Raw genomic sequence first — 27,996 nt, forward strand, 5'->3', positions numbered from 1 at the left:
AGAAATAGAAATTGATCTTGAAGTTTCGTTCTCGGAGAGGGTGGCTGTGGATATCTGCGGCTCGGGCCGTAGAAGGCGACAATTGAAATTTCTGTGCTCGATAGACCAGCAGACATACGAGTCGGGACCACACAAAATGGTATCCCCGTCGTAGCTCGGTCAATATTGCATGTTGGCTTTGAATAAGGGAAGGGCAATGTCCTTTTGCGTTCCCTTGATGGTGTGGCCAACTCGAGTGCTGGCTCGGATCACAAGTTCGGAAAACAAAAAGGCCGGATTACCTGTGCCCATTGTTGGACGTGGGGCCAATTATGATAATGTTGCGGCAAATCGGACAAGAGCTGCCGCTCACTGTTTCGAATCTAAATGCTTTGGTGTCCCGTGCGCTAGGTTCCTTGATCAGCACGCCATTGAGACGATTGCCGCTAAGTCCTATGCTCCCGACGTGGTTACTGATAGTCTCCAACGCTCTCCCCGCGGGGTTACCATGTTCTTGAATCCCACTGGGGCGCCTTTTCCATCTTTTATTGTTTCTTCGCAAACCGGGGAGCATAAAGTCAAGGATTGTTTGCAGACAGAGGAAGGTGTGTTGTATGCGGATATGGATCTTGATGATTGCATTGAGGGTAAACAGTATCACGACGTGCTTGGTGGCTATCAAAAGTTGGATGTATTTCAGCTGATGGTTAACCGCTCACGCCGGGAACCCGCCGTTTTCTCTGATGACGTTTGGGTGAGCCCATCTCCAAAAGCTGCGATCACTGAGACGCAATACGGAAATGTCTAGTCCGACTGATTAGTGTTATGCAGGTGGTTTCATTTTTCACTTTTCTTTTTCCTTTGAACGTTTTTTCTTCCTTCATTTTTAACAAAAGAGATGGTTGCGGTGATTGATTTACGTCGACGATATGCAGGCGACGACATGCGGTCATTGGAAAGTTCAATGATATTTTGGAATTTTACTTCAATAAATATCTTTTTGACTTCCTTCTGTAGTCTTCTCTGCGATGTATTCAATCCTGAACTCTAGTGTGTCGCAATTGACACTAAATATAATCTCGCCAAGAGATTTTTGGAGAGTATCCAGAAACCTAGTGTGCTGCAATTGACACTAACGTGATCGGCAAGCGAGTGGATCGTCCCAGCGAGCGGATCGGTCGAAATTCCATACAAGCTAGCGATTTTTAAACATCAATATTTTAGCCACGCTAGCAGTTATTCCTAAAATTTTAAATTTTATAAATAATGGACTATAAATCATTATCAAGCCTCTTTTTTAGAGCTAATCTTATTAATTACCCAGGTATCTTAAATTACGGCTAAAGGGTTTCAGGGGTTTACAGGATTTCAGTACCATCAATATAAACATCAATCGTTTTCCAAAGCGATGATGTAAGTCGTCGATGTCTAGCTACTCTATTCTCTAAATTGAGCGTAATTAAGAAAGATTCGCCTAGTTTTAGAGGTTTAAAAATCGCTACTTTGTATGGAATTTCGACCGATCCGCTTGCTGGGACGATCCACTTGCTTGCCGATCACGTTAAATATAATCTCGACAAGAGTTTTTTGGACAGTGGTTCGACGATCCTGTCCTCCATCCCTGGCGTCATCAATCATCCTTTTCACTAAGCTGAACGTCTTCGGTTTCCTTACATCTCCCACAATTACATATAAGGCTGTTGCAAATACGAATATCGGCAGTTGTTCGCCACGTTCGTATTCGCTATTCGACCCTGGAAAATTCGTAGAATAATATTCGATATTCGTATTCTAATAATAGGGATGAGGTCGCCGATATTCGTATCTGTGCAGATACGGCGGCCACCAAATCACATGATATTGTCTAAATTAGTTAGCAGGCTTCCTATACATGCTAGACTCTGAGATACTTCCTGGCCCCGCAGTCTTCTCCACAGTCTTCTAGTAACTCTCACTTCTGTGAAAACACTTTGTATTGCTTTACTTCCCAGTATAATTAGTCTAATGGAAGTTCGAGGGAGTTTCCAAGACTATCTCGTTCTCAATGATGGCTACGATAATGAAGTCCCACCAAAAAGTTCAAGCCCAACCTCAGTCGTCATCCCGCACTATACGTCTCTTACCCTAACCTTAGAAGGAGCGTAAATTTGGCATTAAAGTTTACGCCGAATAAGGCGAATTAGCGTAAATTTCGCGCAAATTTACCGCGTAAATTCGATGCGAAACTTCCCTAGATACACCGTCGAGACGACCATCGGGCCGACCGACTCGACCACAGTGGGGGGAAAAAAAATCCCGACTTTTCTTCTATTTGTACTTTTTACTTTCTTTTTATTTACCTTTTCTGCTTTAATTTCACATTTACCTTTTTATTTTCCTCGTCTGTTTCATACTCTTGCGGCATGGATGATAACGAGAGACGCAAATCCCTGTGCTTTCTCAACATCGTCAACTTTCTTATCTCCGAATGGTTCATCATCGGCATGGGCGTGTTCGTCGCCCTAGCATACAAGTTTCCCAGCGTGGCCAAAAATCATGGTCACATCCGGGCTGACATCTCGATAGAGTACGGCCCTGTGGCAATCATCTTCTTAATTTCCGGCTTGAATATTCCATGCCAGAAGCTCATCATCCAGGCTGCTCACTGGCAAGCACATCTCGTCACTCAAGGTATTGGGCAATATTTTTATGACAATAGACCACCGACGCCGACACCTGTCCTTTCCCTTTCTAACATGAAATTTTTTTGGCTTGTATACTTCCTTTTTCATCACGCCCTCCATCGCGTTCGGCATCGCGGCCGCCATCCGTGCAGCTCATAACTCCGCCATTAATGACTGGATCCTGATCCGCATTATCATCACCCGTGCACGCCCACCACAGTGCCGTCTAACGTGGTCATGACCAGGGAGGCAAGGGGGAATGAGTACCTTTCGCTCATTGAGGTTTCGGCCGGCAACGTCTTGGGAGCAGGCCCTGGTGCAGATGTACCTCGGCAAACACACCGGGTTCTAGGCTGTTCACAATCCGATATCGGCAAGGTTTGGGCTAAATGGGCTGTTGACGATACGATATTGGCACTATTTTTCCATATCGTCAATCGGCATCGTCTGACGACTGCCGATACGATATCGTCACTGACAATTGGAAGTGGCCCGTACAAATTGGGCTCGGGCTCACCTACCAACGGAAATGTCTTGTGCCGTTGGCATCATTAACTCATCCAGATTCATTTATTCGTCATCATCCAGAAACGTGTGACACGGATCAACAGAGCGTGCAAGCAGTAAGCAGCGTGTAAGCAGTAAGCCGTCGTTTTGCTACCAGATGGAATTCAACATTCCGAATGATCGATGATGGCTTGAAATCGAAACAACAAATAAATAAGTTCGTAGATCTTCAGAAGGAACTTCCACCCTTTCTGTTGAAGAATGGTCGCGTCTCGAGCAGAGCCACCTAGTACTCAACAAGTTCAATGAGTTTACGTCCTTCGTTTCGAAAGGGAATCCACAAATCAGTCTTGCCGTCCCGATTTACTATGAACTACACGAGTTGACGCGAGTGAACGCAATGGTGACTTCACAAGACTGGATCAAGACATTGCAACCGCCGTAAAGAATGGCATGAAGAAGTACGAAAAGTACTATTCCATAATGGACGACTGCGACACATATTACACTGCATTTGTCTTGGATCCCAGAGTCAAAGGCAAGTTAATCTCGCGGGAATTACAAGATCGCAATGCAGGCACCATGATTTTGGAAACTATCAGCACGAACCTCCATCAAAGATATGAGACTAGCTGTGCGGAGCATTATTCAACTGCACCACAACAGTATTCTACGGAGCATAATGATGTGGAATCTAGAATGCTGAAGAAGCTGCAACTGGGAGATTAGTCTCTTGTCTCGGATATTGATAGGTACTTCGAGACCCCTCCGATCAGTGTTGCAGATGCCACAGGTCAAAATTGGCTCTGTAATTGGTGGCGGATACACTAGGACGAGTATCCACAGATGGCAGCAGCAGCCAGGGATTATCTGGCGATTCCTGCCTCTGAAGTTGCTGTAGAGCGGCTTGTCTTAGGTATTCGCAGACATTCGTTGAAGGGCGATACCATAAGAATGCTGATGTTGATTCGCGACGGTTTCAAGTGGTAGGGGCCCAGGGCAGCGTGGGTGCGTTCCAATGTGCCTTCGTGTTCGTTCAGTCTGTTTTTCCGGCATTTGATTGAATCATGAAGAACAGATATGAATTGGCTCTATCACTCCTCTATAGAAATGAGTGTATTTGCATTGAGGATGCTGCTGCCCACTTACATTTTATTTTAATTTATTTTGTTTTATGCAAAATGAGTCGAGTCGCGCTTGCCGGGAACCTGACTTAACCCCTGGACCCTGTGCCCCCCCTGGGCAGGTTAAACTTTAATAAGTAGTTGGGCATTTTGTCGCTGACAAAACGCTAACCCAAGTCAATCCATCTTGAAACATACCCTGAACCTGACCTCATTGGTCACCCACGCTGTCCTCGTGATCTGACCAAAGCCCTAACCTGACCCATCCACGTAGCAGTTGTAGTCGCTCACTGTGTCGCTGCCTCGTCATAACAAATAGGAAATAACTATATCATCCGAAGCGACTGATTTTCTGATTCCGACGGTCCAATTTTTATTTAATTTCACGAACTAAATTTTTGGGTGATGTTTTCAAGAAAAGCTTGCACCTGGGCTTTTGGCACCACAATTGCGCTCAAAGACCAAACTCTAAAGTCGCACCTCTGTTTGTATACTGACCGCCCCACCCTGACCAAAGTGCGACTTTTACCCTAGCCCCCGCGGCTCATTACTATGCAAAGTCATAGTGGCAGTCGTTCCCGACTGGGGTCACGTTGGCGCTCCATTCAACCAATTATCCTGACTCAATTTGATGATACACTGTGCTCAGTATCTGACTCAGAGAATAAAGGTAACAATAGTCTCATCTCTTTGATGGTCCTAAATGTATCCGCCTGTCCCTGAACGTCCCAAGAAAACGGACATCGTCCGCTCGCGCAATGGTGCAAAAGTTGTCGCCAAAGGCGCACAAAGGTTTGTCGCAAATCATCGTCCATTGACCTTCTTATGAATTGTCCAATTAACACATTAGCTAGTGTGATGAGCGGAAGCCGATATGCGGGACATGCGCTAGACTCGGAAGAGTCTGTGAGAGCGTCAGGCCAGAGTTCAAATTTCGCGCGGTGACTGGGCCACGGGGCCCTCGAGTGGAAAATGATCAGAGTGGTGCTGCCGATCGACAGCTATCTATTGATGCGGTAAGCTTAAATGCATCGCAAATCAATGTTGGGAACGATATAGAACCTAGCTGCCAATCTCATTCACTCAGCGGGGAGAACTTCTTGGTAGCACCCATGATTACTCGCCACCGCATGCCATGTTTAAGCCTCATGAAATCGTTACAGCGCTTGGATATGGACATATTCTATTCCACATACTGGGAGGATTACTGTCTACCAGCATTGCACCCGACGTTCCGCGCAGCTTCGCAGTTTGTTGATGACTTCCCAGCACTGAAAGCGGCTATTCTCACATTATCTTCATGCAATTTCGGCCGCATGCAGACGGAGCATTTAGCGCCAACTTTGATGGCCCGTTCTTGTACGTTTCGCCCGAACATCACGCATCAAACGAGGAGTATGCACTATTATTCAAGCGCTATAAAATCATTCGCTCGGCTCCGCCCTCAAGACTATCAAAAATGTTACAAGGGTATTGGCAACCATCGTTCTGTTTGCCTATATAGAATCATCCATGGGCAACTTTGATGGTTTTAATTGCCATGTCCCGGGTTTGGCGACAATTTTAGGCGTGGAGCTCGGCAAGCGGACGAGGAGTGACCCGCCTTCCAAAGCTCTCCTCGTCGCCTGGATGCAATGCCGGTTTCAAGTGTGGTGGGCACGAACGTATTTCAGCTCACTGGAAGTACAATTGCAGCAGAGATCAGTGCTTCTTCCCCGAGGTCTCCAAGAGAGTTTTGAACATCTTCATGAACGGCGGGTAGCAGTATTGAGTATTTTGTGCGAGTCGCACCAACTCAACTTCAAGGCAACACTTAGGCATTGGGACTGTCAAAACGCAAAGAACTCTGGGCCTGGGACCGAAAGGAGTAACTGGCCAGATGAAGAAGAGATTGAGAAATACTGCACACTACTCGCAGAAGAGACCAAGAAACTGGATAACTGGTTTGCACATCTCCCGCCTTCAGAACGACCTCTAGATATTGGCCTCTCGAGCGGTGACCGGCAAGCACATGCCCCGATCGAGCCAGTCTTATTTCAATCGCAAGATGCAGCCCTCAACTATGCATATTATGCAGTTTCTCGTATCATGCAATGCGTTGGATTCTTGCATCTTCTCCGGGCCCGTGATCCTCAGTACATCGGGCATGAATGTGATGAAGCACGCCCCTGGATACGATTACTTCTAGGGGTAGTGCAGGGAACTAATCCACGGATATCTATCTGCAGAAATCTCGGGCTTGCTCCTAGCGGCCCTACTTCGGTGCCAGGATTTGATCTTGGGCTTGTGTATTGAACAGTGGCTGATAGACCTTGAAGAAATGCAGCCTACAGAGGAGGGGAGCTTTCCAGTTTACCAGACAGTCGGAATTGTTAAAGGAATTAACCGCCAGAGGCAGATAGGTGGAGACGTGTTTGGAGTGTCGCTTTCCATTGATGACGGGGGCGGGACTCCCAAAGTGAGTTCGTACAGCAGCCAATCAATTAGCACTTTATTGATTCATGGGAAATGGAGGATTTCGGGGGATCTATACACAGAATATATATCCATTGTTAGAGACTGAAAAGACATGATATTGCCAGAATTTACGATCACCTTACTCGACACGCTTTGGGATTTGCCGATCTGTAGTCACCGATATATTGCCCGCATTCGTCTCCACCAAATTCTGCAAGTCCTTTTCCCCAATCTCTCGCGGATTTTAATATTCGACCATTTCTCAGCCTACTTCGCGGCGCGTGTCTTCGTCTGTCTCAGTGCGGTTCCTTCCAACACCACACCACCGTCGCTCGTCTTCCTCCACGATCTCCACGGCGCTCCGCTCTCGCCGTAGTGAAAGTCACATAGCCGCCGATGGCGACTTCGCTGGCATGGCCTCGAGGTTTGCCGTCGAGAGTGAACGGCTTACCTCTGCCGATGACCTCAAGAACAAGTTTCAGGGGTTTATGGTTCCCCTTAATGCTACCTCGAACATGGACTTGGCGCCCTGAAACGGTTTTTATTTTTGCATCTCGGGGTTGCACGAGCTCATTTGTCGGATTGACTGGTTTTAAGAATAATATTGTACTCTTGTCATTCTTTGATCCAAGGCATTAAATTCTGGGCTCACCGTGATTTTCCCAGTGTTTATCGATGCCGTGCTCCACGCGTTCATCGATTACTACGAGAGGAACGTTCCCGGTCTAGGGTGATATCTGAGTCCTAACAGAGTATTGCATATCCGAAGCAAGTCCAAGTATGAAACATAATATCTATCCTCTACGTTTCGAATCGATTTATAACCTTCATATCTGCCAAAAGAAGTTGCAATTACTCCTTCACCCATTGAATAACGCGTCTCAACAAGTCAATTCCATCCATTGACTGATCCAACTTCCGGACCTCCAGCTCCAGTTGCTGCCTCGATGAGTTTCCATTGTAGACATCGTCTTCTTCCAAGAGCAGCTTCTTAACAAGGTCATTCTGAAATTCAGGATGGACCTGAAAGGAGATGATTGTATTCTCCTCATTCAAGAAACACTCATGGCGCTCCGCCAAGTGGAGGAATCAGGGCCGGCTTGACTACTTCGCGAACATGGAATTCGGGCGCTCTCTACTATGTCATTAATGATGGAGAAAGGGGAAGAGAAAGAGAAAAAGAGGGATAAGAGACTAACATAATACCCACTATTGGCAGCAAAAGGGAAAAATTTCTTGCCAACTTCGGTCAAATTGACATCCTGAATAGCCGCCTGTGCATGCAATTAGCCAATACGTCATATACATCCAGGTCAATAACAGGGTGAGCATTACAATTGGACCAGTAGAAACAGCTGCGACCTCTCCTCCGAATGCTCTAGCTACGGTCTGATGACCAAAGCAAATGCCCATAATTTGGGTCCTCGGGGAGTCTCGTGCGGCAACCCGGACAAAGTCCAACAACTTTAGCACCCAGGGCTCCGATGAGGATGCGTCTGCTTTGCCTCCACTGAGTACAATCAGGTCACAGTCCTGAGGCCTAGGAAAGTAGCCCTCGACAACAGGATCGTAGAAGTCGACTTGAGCCGCGGGAGCAACAATGCGGAAGGCATCGCTGAATGATTGCCTCACGGCGTGACAGAACTCATTGAAGGACGGGCTGTTGATGAGTACAGCGATTTGTAGAGCTGTTGTAGAGTCCATATTTCCGCAGGTTTGAACAGGTTTGTCGCGGTGTACAGAAGATGTTGTCGGTCATTCCAGGTAGAGAAGAGGCTTCTACCTACATATATTGGCGGTTTTCATATCTCAGTCACACCGAAAACTTTTGCCTCCAATTTTAGACACACCGCCTGACTCCACCATATACCCTACGGAAACGATAGCACAGGAAGTGAGGTTGCTAGTCTCATTGCAGCTGCGGACTATTGCCTGTAAGCTGTCTCGAGCTGAGTCTGCCAAATCTGGTGCTCGGGAGCGATATTCTCGTCGGCGAATAGTCACCGCGTGTTGGCAGCATTTCCTTCGTCTTTTCTTCTTTTCCATTTTGTCTTTCTATACATATATATCTATATAGAGGGATCCTTCCTTCTTTTCTTCAATTTTTTTTTTTTTGTGGACAAGGCAAGAAAAACAGAAATAAACACAAATATACTAAGTTACTGCAAAACGATCGCCTACTATCCACTTGTGACCCTTACCCTTAGCCTCAGACCCTTCAAGACTAGACCAAAGAGCTTGATCAAGAGCCGCGACATGTCATTAATATGTAAGTGATGCTGTTTAGCACGCGCTATACCACTATACCCGATCAGGTGCGTAAGAACGACACTAACTGCATGGGGTTAGGGCCTACTTTCCCGCCTTTTATTTTCTGCGTTTTTGGCTTGCAATCGGTTGTGTTAACTAGTGTTCGGCAACACGCGGTTTCTAGCGGGTTCGACGTGCATCTCGAGCCGCTTTAACTACTGTACTAGGTTATGCGTTCGGCATGGTACCTGCTGCATTGTATTACTTATTGAATGGGCGCCATTCGCACAGCGCAGTCTATCGTTGTATAAGCACAGTGGGTACCGGTGATCGCAATTTACATATGCGCTTCTAGAACGGGGGTTGTTTGAAGTGACTCATCATCGAATTCGTTCCATATGATTGGCTCTAAGAATGAAACCCTGTATATATAACGCATCTCCAATCATATTGTCATTCTGCCTTCCATCTCACTTTTCATTCAACGCCGGACTCATTGATCAAAGATGTTTCTTCCGGCTGTTCACGCAGAGACAGACACCGCAGTGTTGCTCCAATTCATTCGCGAAAATCCGTTGGGCATCCTGATTACGGGGATCCAGTCGTCCCAACAGGCTTTCCTACAATGCAGTCAGGTCCCATTTGTGCTCGATCTTCCAGATGAGTCCGGCGATGCTGGACCCCACATATTGCCAAGCAGAACCCGCAGGTGAAGGCGATGATCGAGGCCGTTGACAGCAAACCGCGCAACGTTTTGGAGTTTGATGACGACGTCATGGTGCTCTTCAATGGCAAGCATGACCACTACGTGACCCCGAAATTTTATGTCGAAACCAAACCAGACACAGGCAAAGTTGTGCCCACGTGGAACTATTCTGCGGTCCAGATCTACGGCAAGCTGTCTATCTATTACGATTCCAAAACCCCCGAGACCGACGCATTCCTAGCAAAGCAACTTCATGATCTTTCCGAGCATACGGAGAGGTCGATCATGGGTTATACCGGTGGTGACAAACCGCAGCCATGGAAGGTCAACGACGCCCCGGATAGTTATATTGAAGTCATGAAGAGGAATATTGTGGGCATCGAAATTCGGGTCAATAAGATCGAAGGTAAGTTCAAGATGAGCCAGGAGAAGCCGCCTGGCGATCGAGATGGCGTTGTCAAGGGATTTGCAAGACTGGGAAATAAGACTGGCGAGGCCATCTCGGCCTTGGTCAAAGCGCGTGGAGAGCTGCATGATTTCAAAAAGCAGGCGTTGAACAAGGAAGGGCAATAGGTGATAATATGGGAACCGAGAATGACCAGGAAAATGCACTTCTCATCCAGTCCAATCGTCATTCGCTGCTCGCAGCCCTGATTCGATCATAAAGCCATAGAGATCACAGTCAACCCAATTCCGATCGAAAATGTACTCCTGTTTTGTGAACCTATTATAAATAATCCACATTGTACATTAATGTTCGCAAGACAGATGCGAACGAGGTACAACGTTTGCACTCTTCCATAGATCTCATTTTATTCATAAGCAAATGCTGTAGTTGAGATCCAAGACGGGAGTTGATAAGTTGTAGATATATAAATATTTGCCCACGTATCACGAGTCGCTTAGCTGCTTTTGCTTTTGAAGCGAACTCTACGGATTGTTTAACAATGGTGCGGCCGTTGTTGTCTCCTGCAGTTACTGCTATTGGGATATTTCTAGTGTTGAGCGATTTTCTACTGCATTGCAGACAAGCAATAGAGTTTGATCCTTGTGTGTTTGACTGCACGGTTCTTAACTGCGAGATTATATGTGAATCGCATACGAGTTGACATAGGCTAGTGCTGTCAAATACGTTGGGATAAACCTCAAACTGCGCGCGTTTTGCGCGCTTGCTTAGAGTTTGTACTTCATACTAGGGCCAAACAGAATGTCTGGTTTAGTCTCCATGTATATCTGCAATCCACAAATATCTATGCTGGGGAATTTGGCGTGCACGTTAGACTAATTACGACTAATTACTTGCCTTTCTAACTCAGGATTTAGGCGATGGGAAGTGCGAGATGAGAGGCCTCGGCTGCACTAAGACAACTGTGAGTGCCACACTTGCGAATGGCCCGGCTTAGCTGGTTGCTTCCGCGCGCCGCCACATCCGCAATATCCCGCTATAGTGGCGCGTTCGCACGAAAAGCGTAGATGAGGTATTTCCCGTACACTCGAGGTGCCTTCGTCTTTCCTTGATGACTAATAACGGCGAACAAAATTTTTGGATCGGAATATTTTGCATTGCTCCTCTTCTGGTAATCCGACCACGAGTGGCTCGGGAAGCCCGTAGATGACGTCAGCAAACATTTAATTTTCGGTAGGTGCCATTTGTACGGAGCTTGGCCCTTATAAACAGAAAGAGACCACATATAAGAAGACTTTCGAAGGCGACGTTCCGGGGTTATGCATGCGTCACATCAAATTACAGCTTCTCTCGTATCGATCCTTCGTCCTTTCCATTATCTCCCTTTTGCGTGTCTGGCTTGCTTCAGTTCCACCACGGGCCAATGTCGCAGATTCTGAGCCGTGTAAGGAGCTTATCATCCTTGTATCCATGGGTTTCCAGCCCATTCATCGTTGGCGCCCCAATGCGCGTAATGTCGGGTCCTGCGCTCGCAGTCGCCATCTCCGGGGCAGGTGGGGTTGGCTTCATCGGACCGGGGGTCAAAACGCAGGATGTTGTTGCAGACCTTGAAGAGGCTGCAAAAATGATCGAGAAAGCTCGCGCATCGTCATCCTCAGTGTTCCATTTTCTGCCAGCGGCATATAGCCTTCTCCCAGTAGGTGTGGGCTTTCAACTGTGGAGTGATGACGCGGACATTGCTACTTCGGCCATCCAGAAATATAAGCCCTGTGCCGTCTGGCTATATGCACCTCGACGTGGTCAGAAGGACTTTGACCTCTGGTCACGGAAGATCCGCAGCGGGTCGCCTGACACGAAAATTTGGATCCAGATCGGTACCATAGCAGAGGTCAAGGAGCTCTTGCAGAGTTCCGAACGGCCAGATGTCATTGTTGTTCAGGGTGCAGAGGCGGGAGGGCACGGTCGCGCTAAAGATGGTATTGGTCTGATCACTCTCTTACCTGAGGTGGAGGACGTTGTGAAAAGGACTAGGATCCCTCTGTTTGCCGCTGGAGGAATAGCTGACGGCCGGGGTGCAGCAGCAGCGCTATGCTTGGGCGCATCTGGTATAGTCATGGGTACTCGCTTCTTGGCCGCAACGGAGGCCCGAATCAGCAGAGGGTATCAGCAGGAGATCGTACGCACGAGCGACGGTGCGATAAACACCACTCGGACCTTACTCTACAATCGACTTCGGGGAACAACTGGCTGGCCAGAGCACTACAGTCCACGAACAATAATAAACAAAACTTGGATCGATCACCAGGCTGGGACGCCGTTTCATGAATTGAAAAAACTTCATGACGAGGCTGTGAAGACCGGTGATAGTGGCTGGGGCCCTGACGGCAGACTTGCGACATACGCTGGAGCATCGATTGGATTGGTCCATGATATCAAAGATGCTTCAGTAATCGTTCGTGACATTCGGGAGGAGACGCTAGAGAGGTGCATGTATTTAAAGACTACAATCTCTAGGAGTAACACTTGGTAATAGGGAGCGTTCGATAATTATTATTCATGTCATACTCTGGGGTATCATGGCAACAGTTGAATCGCGCAAGACGAGAACGAGCAAACTGGCTCATAATTACGCAAGACGCATTCCTGACCCCTATGTCAAAATTCGGATATAGCTGCAAGTGACTGATTAGCTAACGAGGTAAGCTTCCTAAAGCTGGGTTCCGATCCTGCCCGGATTCATCCCGGCCGTCAATTCGTCCATCAAGATGTCGGCCGGCGTTCAGCTTCTGTACGACTTGGGCTACTTTTATGAGTGTGGCTCTGCCATGCTGTCGTATTACCTTCTATGCCGCTTTTTTCCGGTGGAGGGGACGATGCTGATAGACGCGTGTGGCCTGACCAGGACATGCTGTACGCTCACAGCAGCCTGATGATGGAGGAAGTCATCGAGGCTGCGGTTGGAGATCAGGTTGTTCAGGTCAAAAGCGAGAAGAATTAGGAGGTCTTTGTAATCACGTTTGTTTATGAATAGTCACGACCAATTTATGTAATATATATATTACTCTGAGCGTTTCCGAAGGCATTGCATCTGCGGTAGCGGCAGTTTGCACTTGAAGACGGGGCTTAGCGTCTCTAAACTTGCGGACGCCTGCCAAGACGGACAAGGAATTTTTTTTCGCGTCCCATCCCTACTCGGAATAGCATGATGCTGTCGGAAAATTCCAGAATACAAATACAGATCGTTGTCGAGTATCAGTCCGTCTCGCGCTAAAGATAGAGGCATTATCAGGCAACAGCAGCTTGCACCTTACTGCCTACGATTAGACGATTGAGCTCAGCAGATCTCGGGGCAATGAGAATGCATTATCTAACATTGTGCAAAGAGAACAAAAGCAATGCAGCAATCGCACTTAGGCGGAATGGCAGAAGCGACGAAAACCTAGAAACAATACTGGCAAGAACTGACCACCAGCTTCGGGGTAGACTTTCCTCTCATTTCAACTATGCCTATTGGAGTAACAAGTTGGATTAATAAAACGTTATATGAACTGTGAACGCTAAGTCACTGATGACAAACTGTTGTCTTCAGGCGATAAACATTTGTTCCATTCTGCTACGTTACTATCATCAGTGCATACTAGAGTTGGATTTCTGGGAAGAAGGAATGGACTAACATGCCCAGGTGAGAAGTTTCCAGTAAGTTTCTTCAGTACCTAGTTTCAGAAGGTTTCGGGTGAGAACGTTAGGCGATATCATGAATACTTAGATCTCTCATTCAACCAGACTTATGCGACTTACTGAAGTCGAAGATATCCTTACTTACGAGCCTTCAGTTTTGCCGGCTGATTTAGTAGGACGAAACAAGCAGGCCTGCCTTGATATTATTTTTCTTAAGTGCACTAGAGATGACGATTCGCTATTAAGAGGAAGCACCATGGTACTTTAATTAGCTTCTCGTGAAATACATTGTTCTTTGGAGCTCTACGCCAATGTTCACCGTTCTACAGATGTCGACTCGCATTTTTGGGACCGTTCGAAAATACAATGTCGTATTTCAAAACATTTGTTAATGCCGAATTCCGGTTCCTAGAAACAACTATGGGCACTTCAATACTCTTTGAGAGACTATATTTCAATCTCTTAATTGCAAAAGCAGCGCTTTGGTACGGTCATGGAACTCGCAATCCGAAGACCGTGTACCTTCCCATGATGATGCCGTAATAACCGTCATCGCTACACGCATAATGTTGTACATTTTTTGGGTCACGGTTGCTCCTCAATGAGACATTTCCTTCCAGTCCCATATTTGCGTCACGTATATTCGAAAGTGAGGCTGATCAAGGCTCAGATGTAGGCGTCCGTTCCGGCACTGTCGGCAAGGTATCCAGCAAAACATTCAAAGACATAGCAGTTGCTCGGGCAGAAGGATTATATCTTCCCAAAAACTCGAGAATGTCTCGAGCCTTCAAAGCAGCAACAGTGCTCTCGGTGATCGTCGCCCTCCAGGAAGAGGAAGTCACGAAGAACGCCAGGATATGGGCTGCATATCCAAGAATGTAAAGGATGAGGTAGTATGCTTCGTGCAGAATGCTGTTCTTTTGAAACGCTTCAATCAGCCAAACTGCCTGCATGGCTGCTTGCACGCAAGCTGAGCCATATTCATAACCACAGATGCTAAATTTCGGGTCCTGTACATCTCGGGCGAGGTGATGCAAAAAAGGGCGATACAGTATGATTTGCGCCATCGCGTGCCACAGTCGCAATATAAGCTGTGACTGTAATGCGACAATGTCGAGTGTATCCTCTGGAATGGCTGGCAGGTCATTGTGCCATTCACGCAATTCGGCTTCACATAACGTCACGAAATGCGATGGCTCTTGATATGTCTCCCCGACGTTGTGTATCAGGATTTTCGTGGTCGCCGATCTGGCTTCGCTTATTTTTTCCAGAATGTTATTGAGCTTTTGACACAGAACAGCATCAGCACTGGGATCTGTTGGGTTCTGCAACACATAGGTACGGCCTTGGTCAGGCAGGTCCTCATCGTATAAACCCAAGGTCGACCCAGTGTCAGCGCCTTTTAGGATCTTCGGTAGGCCAAGTAAGCTGGACAGATAGGTGTTCATCATGTTCAGGACGGCAAATACTCGACGGTGTTGGAATATCTCGTCCCTCGAGAACAACGCTAAGCCTTGTGAGCCTGATGTATGCAGACCCATCCGAAGCGCGGCAGAGACACCTGCTGATATACATGTATGGGCTTTTGAGACCATCGACATCGAAAGAAAGTACCTTCCTTGACATATCAAGGCTCTTAGAGAATCGAGATTATGACGTTCAACATCTTCCACGAGCTGACGGCTCGCCTGGAAGTATCTGGAGCTTAAGATGTGTCAGCGAAAAGATCCACGTCACAGAATATCGTCGATACCCTCTAAGTTTGGCTCTGCCCAAGCTTTCTTGAACTTGGTGAGCCGAATCGGATGGTGAATACCGCATACTAAGGCTCATCAAGGCGTAGACAACTGCCAGGAATCGTTCGTCGTCGGCTGAATATTCTTCGGGGTCCGTCTCGAATAAGCGATCCAGCTGACCAGAGAAGCGCTTATGGTCCAGACAGTCATGACAAACGAGCGCCGTCTTACACGCATATGAAACATGTTTTATTACCTGTTCCTTCGGCGGAAGCAATGGTAAAGGACCGGAGCCCTCAACAGAGCTGTGACGGCGAAAGGGTGTCAGGTCGTCGAAAGCTTCCATCAGTTCGCATGGAGGCATTGACCCTCCGGGAGAACGTCGAGCCAGGACGAGTGGCTGTCTGACAGAATTCAGCACACGAAGTCCTCCGAGGCGGCCGTAGAAAAGATGCGAGGAGGTTTGAGGCGTATGGCACACATAATCATCCTCCGGACCGACAAGCATATCGATGGATAATATGGTTGCTGCTGCCTGGCGGTTCATTGTGGGTGACGGTGACTCCCCTGCGCCATGTATCAACACATATTTCTTTCCGAGTAGGCCGGACTCACCTGAGGCCGTCTGCGATTGTTCCTGCAGAACCGTTTGCAACCTCTCGATTTGCTCTTCAAGATGACGAGCATATGAAACCGACGATTTACGGCTAACTAGACTGCCGTAAGTGCATGCCACATTACTTCTCACACATCGTGCGCATGGTTGCTGCCCATCACATTTGACCCGGCGTCGTCGACAAGTGTCGCAGGCAGATCCATACAGACGCGCGGAGATTGGCTGTTCGGCTGCACGCCCAGGCGATGAGGTGGTGTCGGTATTCATTTCAGAGAATGGCAAGTTTTGGCGTACTGCAAAAAATGCTAGAAGCAGCCTGTTGTCCAAGCCCCAATGTTGGAAGGATCTTGGTTTATTCTTTCGTATGGGCTCGAAAATTTTCGCACTACTTATTGTGCCATCCGATCTCGGCGGTATCGGCTAGTGTCAGGGGTCGGCAGGAAAGATGATCTCGGCGCTATCGGCTAGTGTCAGGGGTCGGCAGTAGAGGTCTCAACAACCGCGGCAAATTCAAACTTTTACAAAATTCGAGTTTGATTTGCTAAACCACAAGTTTGAGTTTGATTTGGCTTTGAGTTTTCAAAATTTGAGATCTCGGTTTTTGACCCAAAGGACTTCGTTTGAATTTGAATTGAATTTGTTTCCACTAAAAAGTTTGAATTTGCATTTGAATTTTGTACAAAACACCGCATTAGAGAGTCAAAATTATATCTGCCAACAAATTCAAGACGTAAATTTGTACCTGGATGATACATGGTTTGACCACGTTGATGGCGCATTTTCCCAAACGACCATGGTGACTAAAGGTTAGTCCCGACAATCGTACCCGCCCATGGCAACCGTGTAATAGCATCACCACCCTTGAGGTTATAAGGCAGAAAATAAAATAAAATGTCAATTACATTTACTAGTCCAGATCATGGCATTCTTTTGTTCCTCACTAGAAATTTGATAATGTAGTGCCTCAGCAAACTAATAGGGTACATCGGTCCTTAACTATGGTTTCTAATTAGGCTAAGCGTATTTCCGTTTTAGGCAAAGAATGGGTTCCCCGTATTTTGTCGGAGGTCCCAGTTAATCGCGTCGCTCGTTTAGCCTGGCGCTACATCCATGCGTACACAAAGGATCTTGATGGCTAAGAAATATAAGTCTCATCGCAGACTTCCAGAGAGCTTCGAACTTGACGTAAGCAGCGACGGCTCCTGAGTGATGGCTGTATCGTCTGTCTGGGATTGCCTGCCCGATATGTAGTATATTTTGATTGATTTCGTGTTTGCGCTTCGTTTGTCTCTGCTCTATATTCAAGATTTAATGTAATTGTATAACTTATGACAACATTCCCACACCTAATAATTTAAGGTTTCAGGGTAGGAAAAAATTCGAAAAATATGGCCGCCAGGGTTAGGGTTAACCCTGATTGTCTGGACTAACCGTTAGTCACCTCCTACATTTTTGTCACAACTCACCAGTCACTGTCCTGGGAGCTACAAAGTTCAATAGCAAAATAACCCTTGCCCTAACGCTCTCAAAGTCAAATCAATCAAAAGTCGGCCAAATTTGTACCCAAAAGTCGATATGCCAACTTCCGTTTTGAAGTTTGAATTTGAATTTTCATATTCCCGAAAGTTGCCGTTTGAGGCCCAATTTTGTCAAATCAAACTTCAAATTTTGACAAAAACAAGCGTTTGCTGAGACCTCTAGTCGGCAGGAAAGATTACCAATTTATCCCGTCTACGCCGTCTTTGGCACAAGCAGCACGTTCGTGTTTGTGGCGTCCTCGGGAATGACGTCGTCTAGCCAACTCTGGAATAGATCATTTTTTCGAACCGGGACATCCACGCCGAGATATCCGAGCAATTTAGGAAGGTTCTCAGCTTCGAGAGCACATATAATGTCCAGAGGGCCCGTTTTGGGCCTGGTATTAATGCTCGTAGCCATAGTCTACAAGGCTTGATGTGGTCGTCAGAATCAACGCCCAACAGGCATTTAGCGGCTGCATTCCCTGAACCCTACAGGTGAAACGACGTGCGAAGCCTTTCTCCCAATATCTTTCAACCTCCCACTGAGGTTGTCTTGCATCTCAACTATCGGATCAGCAACAGAGTCTAAAGGTGCCGTGAATATATCCTCGCGATGTGTATATCGGCCCTGCTGGGCAAACTGCCGTCACGGATGGGACTTGACCTACACAAGATTTTGACCATGATCAAATCCGCTCTGCCGGCCACGATCTGCATTGCTGCCTTTCAGTCCGAGACCTGGGCCTCCCATTTCAACGTTCTCAACTATCTCGTGGCCATTGAAGCCTTGCTCGCTTTCTGCATCCTTCCGAGGGCAAAATTTCTTCAGACACTCTTTCTCAATGTCTTAATGACATGTACAGCTGTTGCTGTCAATCTTTTGGCTCTATGGACCGCGATTAAGGCACGTGAGCATACGACAAATGATCAAGCACCGGAAGAGACCTACAATTCATCTGCATCAGCAGTTTGTGCGGTGTGGTTCATGGTCCAAATTTACTTCACCAATGCGCTTCGTTCGTCGCGCCCTCAATTTCAATTTCCCTGCATCAACTATTGCATTGTTACCATCATTTCCATCGCCCAGGCTGGTCCAAGCTTTGCGACAATGGGGGAAGCAAGAGCCTTCATGTACCTCCTACTACAGGCATTTTTAGTCGGCTACGGCATCGCTGCAGGAGTTTCTCTTTTCATAATGCCTCAGAGCAACCGTGAGATGGCCTTCTCAAGCATGGAAAAGTACTTTCGAGAGTTCGGGAGAGTACTTTCTGCATACCAAAATGTGATTAAGCAATCTGACCGACAATCGTCGACTGAAGTTGCACAGAGCCTGAACACGCTCAGGGAAAACTTTGCAGCCTTGAAGACTGTTCATGTGAGGCTAGGAACAGATCTGGAGTTTGCCGTTAGGGATATGGGTTTCGATCGTCTGACTGGGCAGGACCTAGTCGACTGCTACCAGCATCTCCGCAGTATTTATCTTCCACTTCTAGGACTACTGGAGGTGTTCGGCGATTTATGCCCTGGCATCTCACCACAGGCCTGCTCATGTGGACCTGACTGTGCCCTGTCAATAAATTTCAAGCAATCTTGGGCAGACTTCAGCCAGATTTCCGAAAACTTGATATGCTCTATGGCGGATGCCTTGGACGCTGTGCTGGTCCAATTGCAGGGGCACAAACCTGGAGGAACAACTATAGACTTGGAAAAAGGAGGCGAGTTTCAGTTTCATATCGCCCAGCTGGCTCGCTTTCGACATTCTCTAGTCAGCGTGGACGTATTTAACATCCAAAAGTGTCATGGCCAAGCGCAAGAGAGCAGTGACTGCTGTGCGACTTGTTATCGCAACGTCGAGAAAGCGAGGACAATCCAACACAGAGCACAGTTCATGCTTTGGCATTCAAGCAACGCTATATCTTCATTTTTGGCCTTCGTGCAGGACAAGAACAACTCTCAGGAGTGGCAGAAGAAAAGGATAATATTCCCATCTTGGCCAGAGCTCACTCAGTGGATAAGAGTAATGTTCGCTGTTCCAGAATCATCGAATATTGATCAAATTCTGGACTCATCAATCGATGGAGTCGGCCGAGCCGCGCTGACCACTGCTCTTCGTGGCCAAGATCCCCAACATCTTCCGCCAAACACATTGTGGCAGAAATTTGGCGAGCGAGTCAGGATGATACCCGCATTCCTGAGGTCCTCCCACTCGCTGTTTGGATTCAGGGCCACCTGTGCATCAATGTCAATCGGCATTATAGCATATTTGAGATCGTCTCGTAACTTCTTCGTCGAGCAAAGGTGTCTCTGGGCGATCGTCATGACAGCAATCGCTATGAACAACACAACCGGACAAACTACCTATAACTTCTTCTTACGCGTGCTAGCGAGCCTTGCTGGCACGGTTGGCAGCTATGTTATGTGGTACATAGTGGATGGACACCCGGCGGGCGTGATTGTATTCATGTTCATATACATGGCTGGCTCATTCTATTTCTGCGTTGTCAAACCGAAGTACACGCTTCTCGCTATCGTCAGTGCGGTTACACCCATTATCAGTGTCGGTTACGCGATGAACGTTCAGAAACTTAGCACGCAGACTTTGAGTCAAACTAACACCCCGAAGTTTCCCATTTACCAGGATGCGGCTTACCGTCTCGTCAACGTCCTCGTTGGGTTGGCTGTTGCTTATTTCTGGAGCATTTTTCCATTTCCAGTGACTGAAGGGGCTATTATGAGACAGCATATGGGAGCCTGTACCTACCTGCTTGCCCGGTACAATGCGATTATCACGGAATCCCTTCTCTTAGAGAAGAGAGCCTTGGTTCCACAACTCCTGGCACAAAAATTGCAACAAGCAAGGCTCGACGTGCTCCAGCAAGTGAATCGCCATATTGTAAAGCTAAAGGCTTCGTCGGCTTTCAGCAAATGGCAAATCACTATTGGGGGAGAGTTCCCCGTAAAAGCGTATCGAGAAGCAATCCTGCTCCTTGACCGGATCTCGGCTGAGCTGTCTGTTGTTGGATATACTGCGTCTACTTTGTCTATCGAAGCGTCAGAACAGTCTTGTTACTTATCAAGTCTAGATCGTCTACGGGCCCCTTCTCAAAGAGTAACATTAGCTTTATGTCTTCTCTCTGCCTCGATCACAAATGGCGTGCCATTGCCTCCATATTTCCCCCTCGGGTCCACTGAGGATCACCCGGAGAGAGTCTTTAATGCCGCCGATAATGAGGATGGTGTCCACAAGATTAACGTTGATCTCCAAGCACTCTCAATCATTAGCACGTCAATGGGCAGGCTCCTCGAAGACATGCTCCTCTACACTCAGACTATTCGCACAATTTGCGGGGAATTGAATTTTTCATTACTGTAATGATAAGGGTTGTAATGATAAGCAATAAGGGTTAGGGTGTACTATAGGGGCAGCCATATCTTATCTTTGTTTTCTTATCTTTGGTTCGGGCAGGCGTCGCCCATTATTTTTCTACATATATTCGCTATTTTATTCGCAAAGTTCCTCCGTAAGCATGGTAAATCGCGTCCACTATTAAACAATCTTTCTACTAGCACCCCAGACTCCAGAGGCTGGTATAGCTAAATAATCCCTGGCGGCCGCAGCCATTCGCGGATATTCATCATTATGTGTTCTCCACCAGCGTAGCCAGTTTTCGTGTTCATGAGTAAACAAGGCCACGCGACAACGCTCGATGCCCATTAGCTTTACCCTAACCTCGTAGTTTAAGCTGCGTCTCGGCAAAACTACGAATTAATTACGAATCGAATACGAATAAGACTTCCCAAACCAATAGGCGAATACGAATATGAGTTGCGCCAAAAATATCGAATACAAATAAGCAAAATCTTTATTCGTGTGCAGCACTATGAGAGTGTCTATAGCTCGTGAGAAGAATTATGTGCCTAGTAACAATACTGCAACAACTATTCACGACTGCCAGTGCGGGAGCTGGATTGTCCATCATAGAATCTGGCACTGTTCGAATTTATTTGTCACGTTACGTGAGTTTGGATAGGAATGGCTATCTATCTGCGTATCTTCCATTGAGCCATAGCGTCCATGAACAATAATTTATGGATTGCTTTATGTGAACTGTCCAATAATGGCCAGTGCAATACTAAGTTGTGCAGCATTGAACTTACTGCATTGAATGGCAAGGTGGTTCAGAAGTCGGATGTTGCTCATCAGAGCATATTACTCGCCTCATTTCACCAAGACGAAAAGCCAAGGTCCAATAGCAATATAATTGCTACATACCGTTGTCGTAAACTCCAGGATGCGGCGAACTCGCTATAAAGGTTTCTAATGACGCCATGGCGGTTATGCGCATGCTCGCGAAACCTTCTGTGGTGGGACGATAACACGGCGGTGATTCCTCATCTTGATATTATCAGCTTAAAGTACGCTTCTCTATTAGAACCATGTTGCCTATCTGGTGCGTTTGATCTGTTCCTCGCCGGCGTGTGTACCTTAACTTGCAATTTATTCGTGCTAATCCTGTCGCTATGAAAGGTAAAGACGTATTTGACTAGGAGGTGTTGTAAGCAGGTCAGCAATAGAAGTTTCTGGCAGCCAAGGATTCGTCAGGAACTCTATATTGGCCGATACGTTGCTGTGCAAGGCATATCGGCAGAGACATTTCGTGTTTGTCGGGGAGGCTATATGAAAACGTCCGCTTGAATGTTCTCAGCTTCCTAATTCATGACACTCCCGCAGTAAAGGCAAGTTTGCGTGAACAGGCTCTATTCTGCTGATTGAGAAGAATTAGTATGTTGTTTGTCGATACCGGTTATCACGTCATGGATCCGTTCGTATGCCGTGAATAATAGACTTGAGGTTAGTTGGAGATTGGTCAATGCATGGGATCGCGACCCTAAAGGTGCTTAAGCTTGAAATCAGTTGGTTCAATCCGAAGCTGAACAAAACTCCGGGGTGCACGGACCTTGATAACTTAAACCACGACAGCGGAATGACAAGGAATTTAGCGCATCTAGCAATTCTCGCGGTGGACACAATTTTCAGCAACGCTCCCTCAAGTCGAATACGTCAAATAGCAAGAACGAGCCACAATTTTTTACGTCGCATGTAGCAGGGTTTGTCGCTTGGCACTCTGGACTAGCGCTCACTAACGATCAAACTGGATTGCGTTGCGTGATCGTCCATAGTCAGAGATCTGAAAATTCGGATCATGTCGTCGATATGTTTAGGCGCCCATTGCTTGACCTGTTAGAATATCTAGCAATTGATTTGGTCGGCAATAACGGAGTTGACTTCTATTCTCTCATTGCAATCAACCAACCAAGAATTGCTCCAAGTTGTCCAGTGTGACAATATACAATTTAGCCATTTGTGCAGCATTTTTTATGATTGGTGGAATATGATGTAATTCATCATCGACATTGGGCATGAAGTGTGAAATGCCAAGCAATAAAGCCACTGTTCTTTCAGCTGCTAGGTTTTCGGACCAATGCAGCCGCGCCCGATTCGGACCAATTCCGGTAGCTCTTCGTCGCTCTCGACGTGCTGTCACTGGGCACGATTGCGTGCTTACCGGAATCTCGTTAGCACGGGATTTCGACGTCAAGTTTCACGGTTGACATTGTCCACATCCTATCCTGGCCACTCATATCTCGCTCCGCGGACAAGCTAAGGTTTACACTTGGCTTTATGATTGCATGGCTTAGCACGCTCGCGTCATAATTTCCAATCAGATCTCCATCTGCACAGATGTAGATATCTTGAGGTCTGAACATATATACAGGCTGACCTGTCTGCAGAGGTATGAGAAAGCCATTGCTCCCTAGTCTAGTTATCATCAGCAAGAAGCAACCTTTGTGATTATATTTGGGGTTTCACACATTGAAATCATTAATAGGAAAGGTAACAAATGATTAGAGTGTGGCCGCTTTGAACTATGCTAATTATACTTCTAACAGTGTCACAATGACGAAGACGAACGTGGACACAGATTCCATTAGCTGGAGCTCGCAAACAGATGAGAAGAAAACATCTGTTTCGCAACGTGCTCGCGACATAGTTTCAGAAACCAAAACCGATGTTTTGGAGAGAATTAGCAGCGCCGGCGGCGACGGCGGCCTGGTGGAAAACCTCCTCGGCGCGTCCCACAATAGCGATTTTGTGCTGGAGAAGATTTCTACAATTTCTACGGGGGAGGCAATAAGTATCCTTGAAGGCGCGATAGAATATCATGAGGATGATCCGAACTTTCCGGAAAAGACTATGTCGAAGATCAAATCGCTTGTGAAAGCTTTCTCCCTGGGCGAGACGGATGAATCCTCTGAGTTGGAGCTCAAGTTTGAAGCAGTGCTGATCGGCTATATTTCGCCTTACCCCGAAGTGCGCTCAGTTGTTGACGCCACTGATGAGGTCGATATTCCAGTTGAAACTATCCGTGCTTATTTCTTGGGAATCGTATTTATCATCACTATCTGCGGTGTCAATCAGTTTTTCACTACTCGTCAGCCAAAGATCTCGATATCGGCTGCCGTGATCCAGCTTTTTCTGTACCCTACTGGCAAGATTCTTGAGAAGGTCTTGCCCGACTGGGGATTCGTCATCCGCGGCACCCGCTACTCGCTAAACCCTGGTCCTTGGTCATTTAAGGAGCAGATGTTGGCGACTTGTATGATGCACGGAAGCATCTCCGCAACCAACGTGAGCACCAATCTCATCCCAATGCAGCATCTGAATGTTTTCTACGGCAACAAATGGGCTGGGATCGGCTTCCAATTTCTTGTCCAGTTTTCTTCGCAGTATATTGGAATGGGATTAGCGGGTACCATGCGTCGTTGGGTCGTGTATCCAGTACGTGCACTTTGGCCAACCATCTTACCGACGATTGCGATGAACCGGGCACTCCTTAAAGCTGAAAAGGCAACAACCGTTCACGGGTGGTCAATCTCTCGGTACTGGTTCTTCTGGGTCGTCTTTGGGATTGCGTTTGCGACGTATTGGATTCCAGGATATCTTTTCACGGCGTTAGGCACCTTCAATTGGATCAATTGGATCGCGCCAAATAACTTCAATCTCGCAGTGATTAGCGGCAGCACTCTCGGACTCGGCTTCAACCCGATTACAACATTTGATTGGACAATTATCAATCACGGCTTTGATCCTCTTTCGATGCCATTCTACACCGCCATCAATCAATATAGCGGTCTGGTTCTGAGTGCATTTGCTATTATTGGTATGTACTGGTCAAACTACAAGTACACATCATATCTGCCTATCAATACGAATGTTTTGAGGACGAACACTGGCGAAGCTTACTCTGTTCAAAAGATACTGACGAACGGACTCCTGGACGAAAAAAAGTACCAGAAATATTCACCGCCTTTCTACTCTGCCGGAGCTTTGCTAGACCTCGGCACAAATTTCGTCTTCTACCCCTTGACCATTACACTAATCTTTTTGAGCGAGTGGAGAACTGTGTACGAGTCCTTCAAAGACACGTTTAAAGATTTGCGCAATCCCCTCCGATCGAACTATGCAAAGTTCCACGATGTTCATTCGAGAATGATGGCGAAGTACAAAGAGGTCCCCGATTGGTGGTTCTATGCTGTATTTTTCGGTGGCTTAGGTCTCACCATCGCTGCTATTAAATCGTACCCGACTCGGACATCGATTCCTGGCCTCATTATCGTGCTTGTCATCAGCTTTATATGCTTGATTCCTATATCGCTGTTGCAGTCGGTTACCGGTTATAGCTTTGGCATAGGCACGATGACTGACATGATTTCGGGCTACCTGTGGCCTGGTAATCCATCGTCGATGATGATTATGCGTATCTATGGCAACGCCATAGATTCCACTGCAGAAGCTTACATCGGAAATCAGAAGCTCGCTCATTACTCCAAGATTCCGCCGCGCGCAATGTTTCGGGTCCAAATTCTCGGGACTCTTCTGCAGTGCTTGGTTACGATCGGCGTATTGAACTGGCAAATGTCCAACGTCGACGACTTGTGTTCTCCTACGCAACCTCAGCGATTCAGGTGCGCGAGCCAGCGAAACTTTTACGCAGGGTCAATTACGTGGGGCGCTATCGGTCCAAAGCGAATGTTCGACGGCATGTACCCAATTCTCAAGTACTGCTTTTTGATGGGATTTCTTTTGGCGATCCCCTTCCATCTCCTTAAGCTGAAATTCCGTCGGTGCCTGAGATACGTCAATCCCATGCTCATCATTGCTGGAATGTCCAACTGGGCACCATACAACCTGTCATACTTCACTCCCGGCATTTACGTCTCGTTCGCATTCATGTTTGTGATTCGTCGGCGCTACCTGGGTTGGTGGGAGAAGTACAATTATATCCTTCATTCGGGCCTGACAGCTGGTGTCGCACTTGCAGCGGTGGTAATATTTTTCTCTGTGCAGTACACCAGTGTGAAGTTGAACTGGTGGGGGAATAGCATATCTTCATCAGGTATTGATGGAGGCGAAGGGCGACAGACTTTATTGCCATTGCCTGAGGGCGGGTACTTCGGTCCACCTCCCGGACATTTTCCATGAAATATTTGCACAGAACAGCACAAAGAGCATGATTCGAAAAGTTAATTGCATTCTCTCCACTTTTTACTTCGACAGAGCTGATGTGACGTTGTGGTCAAGTTATATAGCCGGTCGAGGTCATGTATCATTGTCCGCATGAGGGAGACGCGTGAAGGGAAACATTACAAGGATCCTGTTACGAGTTCGTCCTCACCTTCCGCCTCTGTCCTTGCTGCCTGATATATGGCTGAAACCGGTAGATATTGTATTCCAATTCTAAGTTAAGATTGGGTCGTGTGCCCGATCTAACTCAAGATATCTCAGGGTATCAATTCAGTAACACAGAACAAAACAACAAACACTGATCTGACCAGTAGAGTAAAGCGGCGTTGAGATAAACAAACACCGTAGCGGCGCAGGACCGCGTACACAAAAAGCTGTACAGAAGTCGGCGAGTTTCAGGCACACTCATTTAGTCCAAAGACCCTCATACTTTCAAAATCCCATTCCTCAAACGTGTGACTGCTCTCAAATGTTTACCCGCCGGTTATTTTCAGGCAATGCCAGATCGGTTGATGGGGAGATCCGGCGTATTTAGGTCCTCCTTGCGGAATGACAAGTTCCACAACTGTAATTCTCTATACGTGGAGGGTTAGACATCCTGCACGATAGAGCAGCTGTTAGGGGCACCGATTGTGTCGCCGCAGGGCTTGGTTTCGTGAACAGAATCGTGGCGGTCGATCCCGTGCTTGTAGCACCACACACAAGTTCTGGGCTAATTTCGCGGGAGTGGCTCGCACCAGTATTCAAAGAAGGGAACAACGCCTGACCTAGGATCTCTTCGACTCGTAGGCGCTGCTCTGGTCTATACCGCTGCACTTTGTGCATTGCGCGAGATCCTCGCCAAGTACATCCTCGGTTCAGCTCAGCCGAAAGATAGACTCTGTCTCATTCTCAGCGCAACCATTGTTCGCCAAAGAGCATGACTGTTCAAAATCTACGCTACGGGTGTCTCACTGAAGAGTCTCTCTTGCTCATCCACAAGGTTGGAAGTTGTCTTTCACCAGCAACAAAACCAATTGCCAGCCATAACGCAATGACGGTGTGATCGAGATTCAGAAGAAAGTTTACTTGATTGTGGGACGATAAACGCATAGGGCAATCCTGAGGGTTAGTGCCCTAGACGCTTTTGACGACGAAGCTTGATAAAGACAACGCGTGCTACTTGCAAGCAAAAATCCCTAGTTCGTTCTCGTCGTTCATAGCCGCACTCTCGACTTGATGTTGAAGATTTTGCTGAGCAAGAATGCGAGAATCTGGGCTAATTTTGTCCATTCTGCTGTCATGAGTTCACCGTCCATGATTTAAAGTTATCAGACACCGTGCATTGCAGCCTTGGTTTTAGATCCTTGGACCAAGAGCAAACAGCACGTTTTCGGTCGCAATCCAATTGTATTGACCAATCTCCAACTAAATCCAAGTCTACAAATCAGCAGAATAGCGTCGCCCGTGAACGCGACTTGCCTTGGCTGCCGGAGAATTTTGAACATGGAAGCTGAGAAAATTGAAGCTGACTTTTAATGGTTCGGGAGAAATGCGGGAAGGTCGCACGGTTGCGCAAACTACTTTTCGGCCCATATAGAGTTTCTACCAAATTCTTGGCCGCATGGATCTTCTACACTAACCAGAAACGGTTAATTGCAGTGTCTCGCGATATGCACAAATATTGCGAGATCGCTCATTGCCCTGCTCTGTGATCTAGGAAGTATCGATAAAGTCCAATGTGGATTATGTGATTGGTTGACCATGCAGTAAAATACTGACTTATGC

General features: G+C 47.0%; 8 protein-coding genes across 8 annotated transcripts; 6 read left to right on the top strand and 2 right to left on the bottom strand.

Moving 5' to 3' along the window:
• Window positions 1-196: 196 nt before the first annotated feature.
• POJ06DRAFT_241195 (uncharacterized protein) lies at window positions 197-787 on the top strand (the record flags this gene model as incomplete). The annotated part of the gene is made up of 1 exon (XM_056186121.1): window positions 197-787. One exon carries the CDS (start codon window positions 197-199, stop codon window positions 785-787), a length of 591 nt encoding a protein of 196 aa, XP_056040645.1.
• Window positions 788-4,876: 4,089 nt separating this feature from the next.
• POJ06DRAFT_297576 (uncharacterized protein) lies at window positions 4,877-6,836 on the top strand (the record flags this gene model as incomplete). The annotated part of the gene is made up of 4 exons (XM_056190611.1): window positions 4,877-5,065; window positions 5,166-5,743; window positions 5,778-6,425; window positions 6,523-6,836. Exons 1-4 carry the CDS (start codon window positions 4,977-4,979, stop codon window positions 6,834-6,836), a joined length of 1,629 nt encoding a protein of 542 aa, XP_056040646.1. The 5' UTR covers window positions 4,877-4,976.
• A 433-nt stretch (window positions 6,837-7,269) lies between these two features.
• Window positions 7,270-8,434, bottom strand: POJ06DRAFT_286663 (copper/iron-regulated glutamine amidotransferase; the record flags this gene model as incomplete). Its single annotated transcript, XM_056190232.1, has 3 exons — window positions 7,270-7,753; window positions 7,930-8,004; window positions 8,066-8,434. 3 exons carry the CDS (start codon window positions 8,432-8,434, stop codon window positions 7,583-7,585), a joined length of 615 nt encoding a protein of 204 aa, XP_056040647.1. The 3' UTR covers window positions 7,270-7,582.
• Window positions 8,435-9,029: 595 nt separating this feature from the next.
• Window positions 9,030-10,259, top strand: POJ06DRAFT_297577 (putative FMN-binding domain-containing protein; the record flags this gene model as incomplete). Its single annotated transcript, XM_056190612.1, has 2 exons — window positions 9,030-9,624; window positions 9,681-10,259. Exons 1-2 carry the CDS (start codon window positions 9,487-9,489, stop codon window positions 10,257-10,259), a joined length of 717 nt encoding a protein of 238 aa, XP_056040648.1. The 5' UTR covers window positions 9,030-9,486.
• A 1,124-nt stretch (window positions 10,260-11,383) lies between these two features.
• POJ06DRAFT_40866 (uncharacterized protein) lies at window positions 11,384-12,740 on the top strand. The gene has a single exon (XM_056190991.1). It carries the CDS (start codon window positions 11,516-11,518, stop codon window positions 12,620-12,622), a length of 1,107 nt encoding a protein of 368 aa, XP_056040649.1. The 5' UTR covers window positions 11,384-11,515; the 3' UTR covers window positions 12,623-12,740.
• Window positions 12,741-14,012: 1,272 nt separating this feature from the next.
• POJ06DRAFT_262741 (uncharacterized protein) lies at window positions 14,013-16,508 on the bottom strand. The gene is made up of 3 exons (XM_056188794.1): window positions 16,122-16,508; window positions 15,524-16,073; window positions 14,013-15,474 (listed from the first exon to the last, which is right to left on the bottom strand). Exons 1-3 carry the CDS (start codon window positions 16,387-16,389, stop codon window positions 14,430-14,432), a joined length of 1,863 nt encoding a protein of 620 aa, XP_056040650.1. The 5' UTR covers window positions 16,390-16,508; the 3' UTR covers window positions 14,013-14,429.
• A 1,506-nt stretch (window positions 16,509-18,014) lies between these two features.
• POJ06DRAFT_262745 (uncharacterized protein) lies at window positions 18,015-21,172 on the top strand. Its single transcript, XM_056188795.1, has one exon. It carries the CDS (start codon window positions 18,256-18,258, stop codon window positions 21,013-21,015), a length of 2,760 nt encoding a protein of 919 aa, XP_056040651.1. The 5' UTR covers window positions 18,015-18,255; the 3' UTR covers window positions 21,016-21,172.
• Window positions 21,173-23,601: 2,429 nt separating this feature from the next.
• Window positions 23,602-26,509, top strand: POJ06DRAFT_286673 (OPT oligopeptide transporter protein-domain-containing protein; the record flags this gene model as incomplete). The annotated part of the gene is made up of 2 exons (XM_056190233.1): window positions 23,602-23,757; window positions 23,806-26,509. 2 exons carry the CDS (start codon window positions 23,602-23,604, stop codon window positions 26,185-26,187), a joined length of 2,538 nt encoding a protein of 845 aa, XP_056040652.1. The 3' UTR covers window positions 26,188-26,509.
• Window positions 26,510-27,996: the final 1,487 nt, after the last annotated feature.

The sequence above is a fragment of the Lipomyces tetrasporus genome (genome assembly GCF_029532465.1).
Source record: "Lipomyces tetrasporus strain NRRL Y-64009 chromosome Unknown POJ06scaffold_12, whole genome shotgun sequence".
In the NCBI taxonomy this organism is placed as follows: Eukaryota; Fungi; Ascomycota; class Lipomycetes; order Lipomycetales; family Lipomycetaceae; genus Lipomyces; species Lipomyces tetrasporus.